This window comes from Jaculus jaculus, chromosome 1, assembly GCF_020740685.1.
Source record: "Jaculus jaculus isolate mJacJac1 chromosome 1, mJacJac1.mat.Y.cur, whole genome shotgun sequence".
Lineage (NCBI taxonomy): Eukaryota > Metazoa > Chordata > Mammalia > Rodentia > Dipodidae > Jaculus > Jaculus jaculus.
The window spans coordinates 148,431,676-148,443,923 of NC_059102.1; the positions used below are offsets into that span (position 1 = coordinate 148,431,676).

At 54.6% G+C, this 12,248-nt stretch overlaps 1 protein-coding gene across 1 annotated transcript in view; it reads right to left on the reverse strand.

Moving 5' to 3' along the window:
* Positions 1–12,248, reverse strand: part of Vav2 (vav guanine nucleotide exchange factor 2) — a 207,494-nt gene that overhangs the window by 40,083 nt on the left and 155,163 nt on the right. The window contains exons 5-9 of the mRNA XM_045133914.1: positions 8,639–8,741; positions 7,033–7,047; positions 6,012–6,110; positions 5,139–5,207; positions 4,031–4,131 (exon numbers count right to left, since the gene is read on the reverse strand). Of these exons, the coding sequence (XP_044989849.1) occupies positions 4,031–4,131; positions 5,139–5,207; positions 6,012–6,110; positions 7,033–7,047; positions 8,639–8,741 (387 nt within the window). The remainder of the gene's footprint in view (positions 1–4,030; positions 4,132–5,138; positions 5,208–6,011; positions 6,111–7,032; positions 7,048–8,638; positions 8,742–12,248) is intronic.

A 12,248-nucleotide genomic window follows, 5' to 3' on the forward strand; every position in this document is an offset into this window, starting at 1 on the left:
GAGTGGACATGTCAGAGCCGGTACCCACCGCAAACAAACTCCAGATGCATGTGCCACCTTGTGCATCTGGCTTTACGTGGGCACTGGGGGAAATCAAACCTGGATCCTTTGGCTTTGCAGGCAAGCGCCGTAACTGCTCGGCCATTTCTCCAGCCCCCACACTGAGGATTTTAATGTAAAAGTTAAGCAAAACCCTCCACCTCTGAAAGCAAGTGGCGGGGAAAGGCTATTTTCTACTCTTTAAACAAATAATGTTTAAAAAAATTAAATGATTAAAAACTACCAAGACCCAAGCAAAGGCAGAAGGGCGTCTGGAAGAGCACTCGAGGGGCTTGTGGCCAGCTTAGAGAATACGCAGGACGTGGCTTCTGACAGTTACCCAACCTCCCCTCCCCCCACGCCGCCAACCCGTCACAGGTCACCTGGCATCCCTCAACGCTGAGATCTTGGCTGGCTTCCCACAGACTGCAGTCATCACCTCTCCGGGCAACGAGGCCTGGGGACTCACCAGCAACACATGAGGAGACTCAAACCTGCCACCCTGAGCCCCATGCCCAGTCTGTAGGCTGTATTACTCTGCCCGTCAGTTCACAACAGGGAAAGAGGGAGAGAGATTGATAGAGAGAATGGACATGCCAGGGCCTCCAGACACTGCAAACAAACTCCAGATGCATCTTGTGCATCTGGCTTACGTGGGTCCTGGGGAATCAAACTGGAGCCCTTAGGCTTTGCAGGCAAACGCCTTAACCACTACGCCATTTCCCAGCCCTCCACGTTATGCTTTGAGACGGCATCTCTCACTGAAAATCCAGAACTCACAGATTCAGCTAGACTAACTAGCCAATAGGTACCCAGGGATGACCCTGTGATCCTGTCTCTGTCTCCCCAGCACTGGGGCATAGATATGTGCTACAACACCAGTGTTTTGTTTTGTTTTGTTTTTAGAATCTGAATTTGAGTCCTCATGCATGCTCAACAAGCACTTTTACTCACTGAGCCATCTCCCTTGCCCCCGCCAACCCCTGACTGATTTCTCTCACCCACTCAGCCCCAACATCTCTAGGTGCTTGGAGACAGGCCGCAAGGATTAAGTATCATAAGTTGTGGGCCCTGAATACACTGAGGCTATAGGAACATGCCAGAACTGTGGCCTCGTTACCACCTCTGTCCCACACTCGTTTGTCTTTTTTTTTTTTTTTAAACCTAGGAAATAAGGATTAGGCTGTGAGGGGACTCAGGTATGCTGAGTTCAGAGGGTCTCAGACAGAGCAACCATGGGACCTTCTCCCTGCAGGACACCCAAGCATGCCACCCTTGGGCTGGAGGTGAGAAGGTCTGAAACCTGGGTCTGTGGCGTGGAGTCATAGTGCAAAGCCTCCCGTTCTCATCACCCTTCTCAGAGCTTCATCTCCAAATACACATGGTGCTGCACATGGCCTGGCGGACAGGCAGACCCCATACCTCACCTCGAAATGACCTGCGTTTCTGGATGTGCTTATGCAATGTCCTACTGCAGCCTCTCAGCAGCTAGCCTGGGGACTTCCTGCAGCTCCACCAATCCCAAGACACTTCCCTTTTGTCCCGCATTCACCCAGCTGGCCCAGCTTGGCCAGCGCTGACCAGAAATAAACATCATGCTGCTTTTCCTGACATCCAGATTCACAGAACACGAGGCCCAACTGCCTGGAGTGGGAAGCACTCCCACCAGGCCCACAGGACGAGGCTAAGAGCTGCTTCTCCTCAGCTCAGGACCAAGGTTGCATGAATAGGAGCAAGACCTTCAAAGAGGAAGGAGACTGCCCTTTGCCTTGAGGTGCTGGTCACCTGAGTGCTACTCCATTCTTCAAATGATAAACTGCACAGCACTTTCCTTTTTAAAAATTCTCTCAGCAATTTCCCCCTGCCCTCAAAAAAAGGCCAAAACCCTGACTCGTTAAATGAGCCAGGGAGATTCCAGAACCCTCCATCAGACCTCAGTGTCTCCCTTCACCCACTTGGCTCTTGCTCCTGCTCTTCCCTCAGGGCACGCTATTCTCTGTTGGGGTCCCCATAGGCCTCCTGGGCTCTTGGCATTACTGCTGCCCCTTGAGATCCACTGTCTTGTCCCCTCAACCCCACAGGAACCAGCCCTGCTCTGTCTCTGACCCAGAGCTCAGGAGCCGTACACAGCTGTCGCTCTAGAAATGCTTGCGGAATCAGCGAACAAGGAGGACGAGGCCCTCAGGGCTGAATCAAGCTGAGAAGGGAACTTGGTGAAGAGAATCTCAACAAATCGACAAAGCAGTCAGCATCTTCCCGACAGGCCTGGGCCCTGGACACCTGGCTGGCCAGGTGACAAGCTTACTGCCTTCATAGCTCCCATGCCGGGCCTGGCCTTGACCATGAAAACAGTGCAGACAACTGAACCCCAGGCTTCAGACTGTTCCTAGGGCAGGCAGGCTAGCCACCTGTCACCTCTGCTCATCCCTATCAATGTTCCTTGTTTCAAAGAACAGGCTGCAAAGCTTCAACACAAGAGAAACCGGAATTGCCCACTGCACCAGAGAGCTACTCAGGGGACCACCTTCTCATGCCTCCTGGAGGCTTCCAGAACCCTGCTGCCAGTCAGGGAGTACGAACTGTGTCAGCGGCGTGACAAGTGGCACATGAAGCCTCCCGGGTGCCGTGCTGTTCCTGAGAGCCGTATCTCTGCCGTTGGCACTATTTGTTCTTAACGACGAGCTGAGGTGGTCCAAGCCAGCCTTGCCCAGCTGACAGGCCTGGTTAATGTAGGCAGTTTCTGGCGGTCTCCAGGCTCCCCACCACCTCTGTGTCTAGACGTGCCGTAGAGGATGAGGGGCCGCCAGACTCAGAGACGACAGGATTCTGACCTGCGATGCCCACAGCTCACCCAGGCCCTGCGGACATTTGTCCTGAGAGCTGCAGAGACATGGCGGCGCCCAGGCAAAGATACGAGTGGAGGGGACAAGGCTCCAAGCACATGTCCCCACACTCAAGGATCAGGCCAGCTGTGCCAGCACAGTGCAGTGCAGCAGCTGCCCAGTGTACCCCCACCTCATCCAGAGGCTTGTCTCTCTCCTCCTGGCAGGCCAAGGCAGCTTCTGCTGGATGTGCCCCTGCGTGGGCAGACAAGGTGCAGCCTGGCTCCCATTTACAGCACTGCATGGCCCAGGCACTAAACTTGTGTCTAATTGACAGGAGTGTACGTCAATGTCAATGATCACACTGTTAGCAGCAAAGGAGGGAGTGAGGTCACAATACTACCATCTCATTCTGCCCTGTCCCCAGAACCCCTCTGTCTAACCTTCATGGTGGATCTGACTTCTTTTTTTTTTTTGGTTTTTCAAGGTAGTGTCTGGCTCTAGCTCAAGCTGACCTAGAATTCACTCTGTAGTCTCAGGGTGGCTTCAAACTCATGGCAATCCTCCTACCTCTGCCTCCCAAGTGCTGGGGTTTAAGGTGTGTGTCACCACACCCGAATTTCATCAGAAGCAGAGGGTAACCTGCTCATCTTGTACCCAGCTTGCATGTGGGGGTGGGGAGGCCTCCTCGGACACTGGGCCTGGAGCACAGTGGGCATGCCATGATGACATGGACATTGGTCACCAAGATCCTGACAAGCAGCTGGGCATGGCGGTGCACACCTTTAATCCCAGCACTCGGGAGGCAGAGGTAGGAGGACTGCCGTGAGTTCGAGGCCACCCTGAGACTCCATAGTGAATTGCAGGTCAACCTGGGCTAGAGTGAGAGCCTACCTCGAAACCCCCCCCCCAAAAAAAAGATCCTGACAAGAAAGAGAAGCCAAGATGGGTGCAGGGGCTCAGAGGTGCCCTGCCCTCCAGGCTATGATGAGGGAACAGGGGACAGACATTTTCCTGTATAAAAAAGGACAGGTGTCTGGAAGAAAGCAGTCACATGCCCCTCTCTGCAGAATCTGAGCTTTCACCTACATGAAGGGTTTACATCTGTTGTCCTGCCCAGGCCCAAGCCCCAAAGACAGAGACAAGGTACCCACCCAGCGAACACTCACCTCTCCTTGAACTCGAGGAAGACCTTGGCCAGACTGCCGCCGCCCGCCATCATGGACACGTCAATGGCCCGTAGAAAACTGTGGTGCACTTTGATGAGGTCCTGCAGGAAAAACACACAGTCAGCCAACGAGGCCATGAAATCCCAGTACTAGACAGGCACTCGGCCCCGTGAATACCAATGTCACCCAGCTGGGTAGGTGTTGGGCAGGCAAAAGGGCCTGAACTCGCTCCTGCTCCACAGTGGTAGGGAAGCTGCCCAGGCCAGCATCAGTCAGCCCCAAGCAACGTAAGATCACGGGCTCTCGTGGAAAAGGGAATGGAGAAGGCAGGGGCCACCGTTCTTGGCTGGTGTCTCTGTGGTCCTTCCTGCTACTCAGGAGAATAGAGGGGCCGTGCAGCACAGCTCTGCATCTGCAGGATGGCTTCTCCACACCGCAACGTCGCTTCAGCCTAGGGAAAGCGTCCTTCCTCACATTTCACAGCTGATGTGCAACAGCACGCAACACCCTGAGGCCTTCTCTTTCCCTGCCCGGGTTTCCTTCCTGTCAACGGTCACTCATCCTGGCTGCGGCTCACAGCAGGTCAGGGTGCACAGAGTAAAGGGGACATCTGAGACCCTGGGTCAGCCAGCTGGGAGAACGAGAGCAGAGCCCACCTGTCGAGATGACAGAAGGTGTTAAGAGAGCCCGATGAATGGGCTGAGCACCGGCTCGCGTGTGCCTTTTGGGGCTGGAATCCAGTCACGTGCTCTGCTGACCACAGGAAGTTAGCCACCACACTGGAGTGGCCTGGGGCATGCCGGCAGTCAGACGTACATGCACAGTGCAGATGGGGAGCGCATTTCCCTCTGTGCTGACGGAAACCTTGCTCCATCCTAAGGGTCTCAGGTCCCCGTCAGTGTGGTAGGGGTCTGTCTGTGCACGGTGGCCAGAGAGCACACGGAGAGTCTCAGAAAGCCACCCTCTGCCACCCCTCCGTCTCCTGAAGCCACACAGTCTCTTCGGCAGGTACCTGCTCTCCCCCTACTTGCAAGCCACAAGCCAGCCATGGCACTGGCCAGAACACGGCTCTGCAAGGCCCGAAGGACAGCAAGCCTGGGACGCTCACCTCGAGGTTGATGAAGACCGCCGCCATGTCTGCTGGGCTCAGTACCAGCCGCAGGGGACCCATGTAGTTCTGGAAGAAAGAAGTCCATAGTGCTCAGTGTCGGATGCCTGGCCCTGGTCAGGGTCACAGCTGCTGGGCACAGGGAGGTGCTCAGTTTGAACGGACAGCACCCAGACAGGGCAGCGTGGGCCTGTGCGGCAGACAGGGTAGGCCACAACCCACGCCCGCACTTGCCACAGGACTCTGTGGAGGTCATAGTAAGGCCAGCATAAGCCAAAGGGACACCCGGGATCGCTGGATGGAGGCTCCTCACTGCCCATTTAGGCATCCCTATTCCAGCCACACTTGGCCCTACCCCAGGCCACAGAACAGCCAAGAGGATTTCAGCCTGACAACCATGTTGCTCTTGGCACCCAATCACCTCTGGCATTTGGCAATAAGCACATAGACATTATAGAGAAAGATGCCCAAGCCAGGCCCATGGGGTGCTGAGGGAGGGAGTGGCCAGTGGATGAGTGTAGGTGACAGGGGCTGACTAGGGGTTTGGGGTGGTCACTCTTGTCATCTAATGCTTGACCACTTCCAACGCAGGATGATCCCGCTGCTGTGTCCTATGGGATAAGGGGAGAGGTAGAGAGAACTTAGCTCAGGTCATGCATGTCCAGGAACATAAATACGGTCATACCCAGCTTAGGTGGGACTATGGAAAAGAGACAAGGCAGGAGGGAGGTCAAGAGACCTGCCATGGGAGGGTAGGGGCAGACAGGAAAGCTGAGGGGCCACTAAGCCCCTCAACCCATCACACCTGCCCTAAGGCTCTACCTCATGACCATACCCAGCTGCCACCGAGTTCCAGGCCTCAGCCAGCCTCACCTTCTCAATGTCCTCTAGGGTGCGGTAGTACTTGGCCTCTGTCTCCTGAATCTCCAGCAAGCAGCAGCTCCTCTTGTCATCCTCAGTCATGCCCATTTTCTAGAAGGAACACGAGAGGTGGGTCAGGATCCCACTGGCCACCTGAGCGCCTATTCTATGGGTCCCAGGTCACCCGTCCCACACCACACAACAGGCCACAGCCTTACCAGCAGGGCCATAGGGTCGAAGAGCAACAATGGTGGAGAGAAAGGGGTCCCAACCCCTTCCTACTATCTGAAGTTGAGGAAACTGAGGCACAGGGACAGGAGGTGACTTGATGGGGGTCAGCACCAAGGAACCTACAGAGGCTCCTAGATGCCCCAGCACCTGCTTCTGCCTCAGAATCGACAGTTGTCACCAAACCAGAATGAGGGCCTCTGAAGTGGAGCCTGGCATACAGGCAGACGGGACGTGCCCGAGGCACCTTCTACGTGCACAAGCCTGCTCCGTCCATCAACTGGCATCAGCCAATCGCTACCTCCAGGACCCGTTGCTACCCCCAGGCTGGCTTCCAACCAGAGGGCCTGAGATAACATCCCAGAGATGGGTCACCTGGAAACACACCTCCACAGTGGGATCTGCCCCTACTGTGCCTGACACAGGGGACTATGGAAGGTTTCCTAAGTGTTCTCTCAGGCCCAGTGAGCCACATCTTCCTAGAAGGCTCTGCAGAAGCAGCACTGTGACAAGTGTCCAGCCATTTACAGTCACAATGATCTCAGGAGTTCCCTCGGTACTGCGGGTCACAGTGTTCCAAAGCACCATGCAATACGAGGCTGTGCAGGCCAGGGCCAGGCCGACTGCTGCTTAGGGCTTCGTGTGGGGTGGTAAGATCCATGACCTGCTGGACTCCTGGGTACCTGAAAGTATCTCCTTGAGGGCATGGTCCTGAGCTTTCTCAGAGGGGCTTGAGACCTTCCCCCAAAGGTGGGAAAGATGGTGCTGGCAGGAGCCTGCCCAGCCTGCCTTACCTGCCACTTACCTGCATGTATCTAATCTGAAAGCATGAAGGAGCAAACGAGATTGAACCAGTCAGCAGTGTCCACTGTCCTTAAGCCGTGCTTGGTAAGCCAGGGATGCCCACCTCCCAATCAGCCACAGCCCCACAGCAGCGCCACAGCCCTCCCCAGAGTGTGGTGGGGAGGGTCAGGAGGCAACACAGGCAACAGCCCCTCTCCTGGAGTTATTCTCTTTTACAGAAGTCACCATCCCACGACTTCCTAGTTAGACTGTTCAGCTAGCCCCTGACACGAAGAGGAGGCAGGGGACCTGTTGTTTAGTCTCTGGGGACCCTAGAAACAAGCAGGAGTCCAGTCCACCCATGGACCAGACAAGTCAAGAGCTCCAGCACCGGTTCTGGGCATTCAGATGCTGGCTGGTCCTGAGGACGGGGCCATGCACGCTCCCTTTGGAGTTCGGCAAATAACCTTTTACTGGTACTTCAGGACCAAGGACAGAGGCAAGCTCCCGGGAGGGCCCACTCTGGCCAAGGGTGGCTGGAGTGGGGGGTTGGGGGGTAGTTCTTGAGAGTGCCTGACAGGATGGGGGTGGGGACCTTCAAAGAGTCACCCAGGCCACTGCACCTGAAGGCTCACATTGACCCACAGGGCACCCAGCTTGTCCAGGGCTTGGAAGTCATGTGGACCTAATCAACCAGAGCCCCTTCTCAAATCCAGACTCCAGCAGAGTCACCCACTGAAGCCACCCTCAACTGCTCTGGGCAGGGTCCTGACCATGGTAGGGACCCTAGGGGGTAGATGAGATGAAAGCTGTTCTTAAAGGTGGCATGAGGGTCAGGGCTGTGGGTAGCCCGGACCCAGCCCTGTGTATCTCCCAGTGAGCCAGGGACACAACAGCTCATCACCAGCCTTCTGGAAAAGGCTCTCTGTGGCCTCCACAGGATTCTTTCCCTAGTTTGCTGTTTCTCCACCAGCTGGCAGCCCCCACACAGCCAGCGATGCTCGCTTTTTGATAAATTTCCCACTTTCCTCAGGGAACACAATTCGATAAAAGCCTCCACAACCGCAAGTGGTGTCACGCGCACCCCTCACAAGATTGGGGGGCTTTGAGGAGGCTGTGGCCTGCCCCGCCAGCCCCCTCCCTCTCCCATCTCTTCCAGCCAGACCCCCGCCTTCAGAGCAGCAGCTGTTGGCAATAAGCCCACGCTGGTGCAAACCGGCACCCGCGAGATCATTAGCCAAGGCTGCGTGGAAATAAATATCGTCCAACATAAAAGGCATGCATGCAGCTGGCTGGCTGAGCCAACACCAGCCCCCTCCCTGTCGGCACAAAGGGGTACAATGATGCGCACTGCGTTAGGCTGAGTGCACAGTTACTATTTTGAAGGGTAAGAGCCTTGAAACCTTTGAAGGAAAAACCTCATGGGCTCCCAGATGGAGGGGCTTCAGAGCAGTGGGGGTCACGCTGGGAACACCAGGGAGCATCTCGATGAGAAAGAAGGGCATGAGGCAAGGGAGGGGAACCAAGAGGAGAAACTCTGCAAAGATGCTCTGCAGGGGGGCCCGGGGGGTGGTGGGAAGGACATCCTCTGGACACCCCAGTTTCTGCAGGGGAGGGACGTGGCTTACCATGGGCTGCTGCACCTCCACCTTGATGATGTCTTCATAGATGTCGTCACCATCATCTTCACACGGGACACAGTCGTAGATGTCCTCGCCCAGGTCATGCTCACTGCACAGGGGGAGTTGCGTGAGCAAGGAAGGGAGAGTCCAGCCACTCGGGCGGAGGGGCTGGGGAGCACGTCTGTAGTGGGGAGGTGGGCCAGCCCAGGGCCCTGGCTAGGTCACCTGCCTGGCCTAAACCTCCTCTTCCACATGGCGAGGCGCTCTGTGAGTATGAATCAAGCAGGGTCGAGGATGCCATCGGGGTCTGCCCGCCTTAGAAGGCTCTGCTTCCCATAGCCATCACCTAGCCCTAGAGCAAATACTAGGGACCCATACCAGCTTGAGGCCCAGGGGACAAGGATCCTCTGTGGCTGGTTGGCAGGACTGTGCAACTCTGGCTCCCACAGCAGAGTCTTTAACCTCAACCCACACCCAGCATCAGGAGCCCATTTACTCTCATCTCAGCCCTGGGGGGGAGGGGGTCTCACCATCCCAAAGTGAAGATCAAGGGCAAAGGGCCCACACATGGATGCCTCCCACGTCTGGCGGCCAAGAAATAAGAATAGAGAGACACACGTGTGTGGTACACTTCCCCAGAGCCAGAGCCAAGGAGAGCACTGTTTGGTTATAACACAGGAAGCTTCGATTCTGCTCTATCACCCATATGCCTACAGGCCGAGACCATGGGCACAGCCCCAGGGCCACCTTCCCAAGGGTGCTGCAAATGGAGATGTGTGTCCCGGACACAGCAAGCTCCTCTGAGCTGCCACCCCACCATGTTGGTGGGTGCTCAGCAAGAGCTCCTCTGATTTGGCCAACGCATCCCAACAACCACCTCTTCCTGCTGGCCTGCTTCACAGAGGAAGGGAGGGGGTGCTGGTGTCACTGTGCCCTAGGGCTCAGGGATGCAGGTGAGCTAGAGGGCAAATGATGGGAGAAACAGTGGCTTCTGGTATTTATTACATCTTCTGCTGCATTCCAGATGCATTGGCCGAGGTACGATGCTAGCCAGAAATAGGTTACACCATAACAATCAGAGAGCTACCCACCCAGTTCTGAGCCTTTCAAATGCATGGACTGGCCTAGAACTCACTATGGAGCCCAGGCTGGCCTCGCCTTCCAGAGTGCTGGGATTACAAGTGGATGTTCTCATGCCCACTTAAAGTTCTCATAAAGCCACTTACTCTCTTTCGCCTCATAAAATCCTTGAAAGGGGACTGTCCTGGGACCATGTTGCACTAAACACATCCAGGTCATAGTTGTGAGCAGGGAGGGAGAGGGGAAGGGGGAAACACACAGCAAGGGAAGAGAAGACAAGCTCAGACCCCATCCCAGATCCTTTCCCTCACTAGAAATAATTCCTCAAAGCCGGGTATGGTGGCGCACGCCTTTAATCCCAGCACTTGGGAGGCAGAGGTAGGAGGATCACTGTGAGTTCGAGGCCACCCTGAGACTCCATAGTGAATTCCAGGTCAGCCTGGGCTTGAATGAGACCATACCTCGAAAAACCAAAAAAAAAAAAGAAGAAGAAGAAGAAAGAATTCCTCACTGGGGGAATAATATGGGGGTACGTGTAGCCTCTAGACATACCTAGGCCCCCCTCAGGACACCATGAGGAGATTCAATCTGATCTCTTGGACTTTCTCAATGATCCATCCAAAGGTCCATCCCAGATAGGTCTGGCCACAGTCATTCACAATGACACGAGTCGCCTTCCTTGCCTCTCTGGACTCTGACCCCAAGGATGTGGGCCTGCCACTTCAACCACTGGGCTATCGGGTCAAGTGTGGGTTACAGGGGTTCTTCAACAAGTGCCAGTCACCTCCAAAATTTCTGCCAGGAGACAGAGCGAGCAAAGCTGCTGGCCGTGCTGCCGTCGAGAATTCTGACTGTGTGGAACAGAGAGAAACAGACGCTCTGGGCTACAGAACCGGGCAGCTCGAAGCAGATGGGATGGCTCACAGCCTGCAGACAGACATCCGCTTCACTCTGACAGGCCCACGGGTGGGGGGGAGGAGAGGGTGTTACATATTCAACAGACCAGGAAAATGAATAAAAATGGCTAATGGGCCTGGAACCAGGGTTTTGAGGTCTGGTTACAAGCCAATAGTTGGAGCCCCTCTTTCTCTCAATCCACATCGTGGGGGCATCTAAGGTGATTCCAGGACTCTGGCCCTACCCAGCTGGGATCCTTTTCAAACAAGACCCCTACATAGTCCCCATCTCCAACCAACTAGAATGGGACCCTCTTTGGCCTGCAGGTGGGCAGGCCAGCCCGTGGCGTCACCATGATCTCTGTAACCCTGCTCCAGTGAACCAGCCACATGCTTTCACACCCCATGCACTCCATGGTGCCCAGCTCTGAAGCCTTTGACGGAGGGGTACCCAGCCATCCGCTGACCTGGGGAAGCAGGTATTAGCCCCACTGTAGCAAAACAAGGAATTGGGGGTTTTTTGAGGAGGTCAGGACAATTCTGAGACAGAGGAGACTGGAAGAAGCTCATGTGGACTGGTGGGGTCTGGAAAAGGTGGCCGGGCAATAAGTCACTTCCCAGTGCCCTCACCCCTGGCTGACTCTCCACATCCAGGGACACACCTACACCCACCAAGCCCCGTGAAAAATGCTAGGCAATGGTTTTCCGCAGTGTTTTTGGTAAGGTTTGTAAAGATGGAAAGTACCCTGGCAAGACACATGGACTTGGCTGGGCATCCCACCCCATGCTATGCTATGCCATGCCACTATCCCATCATCCCACCACAACCCATCTCGCCAGTGCTTTCTCGGATGTTTGGTGACAGTCCCTTGCCCCACCCTCTAGCTTAGCTATTCATTTTCTTCATGTGCTTGTATAAGCATTTACTCATAATTAAATGAGCCCTCATTTAGCGTTTTCTTCTACGCTGTCCTCATTCTGTCCAGTGTGCTAGATAAGAAATCCCATGTAGGTCAAAGAAATCTTTGCCTTCTCCCAAGTCACAGATGTGGAGAGCTGTACAGATTTAGTGTTTATGCTTAATCCTCTGAGCCACCCAAATTAATTTTTTGTTTGTTTGTTTGTTTTCCAAGGTAAGGTCTTACTCTGGTACAGGCTGACCTGAAATTCACTATGCAGTCTCAAGGTAGCCTCGAACTCACAGTGATCCTCCTACCTGTGCCTCCCTAGTACTGGGATTAAAGGTGTGCACCACCACACCCGCCTCACCCTAATTAATTTTGTGTACAGTATCCCCACGGGAATATCCAGGTGTCCCGGAATAATTCGTCAAAGACTCCGTTCTATCATGAGCAGTCAGCTCATGCTTCGATTCACTTTACAGAGTCTGGAGATCAGGTACAAGCCATCTAGCTCTGTTCTTCTGTGAGAATGTTTAGGCTATCCTCAGGTTCTCTGCATTTCCATATAAACTTTAAAATCAGCGAACAATTTGTGGGGGAAGAGGGACCTGCCAGGAAAATGATAGGAACTGTATTGCAATTACAGCTAACCATGATGGAGAAATATAGCCTCTTAACACTATCGTTCAATCCATGAACATAGTATATACTTCCATTAATTTAGGCCTTTCCTTTCGC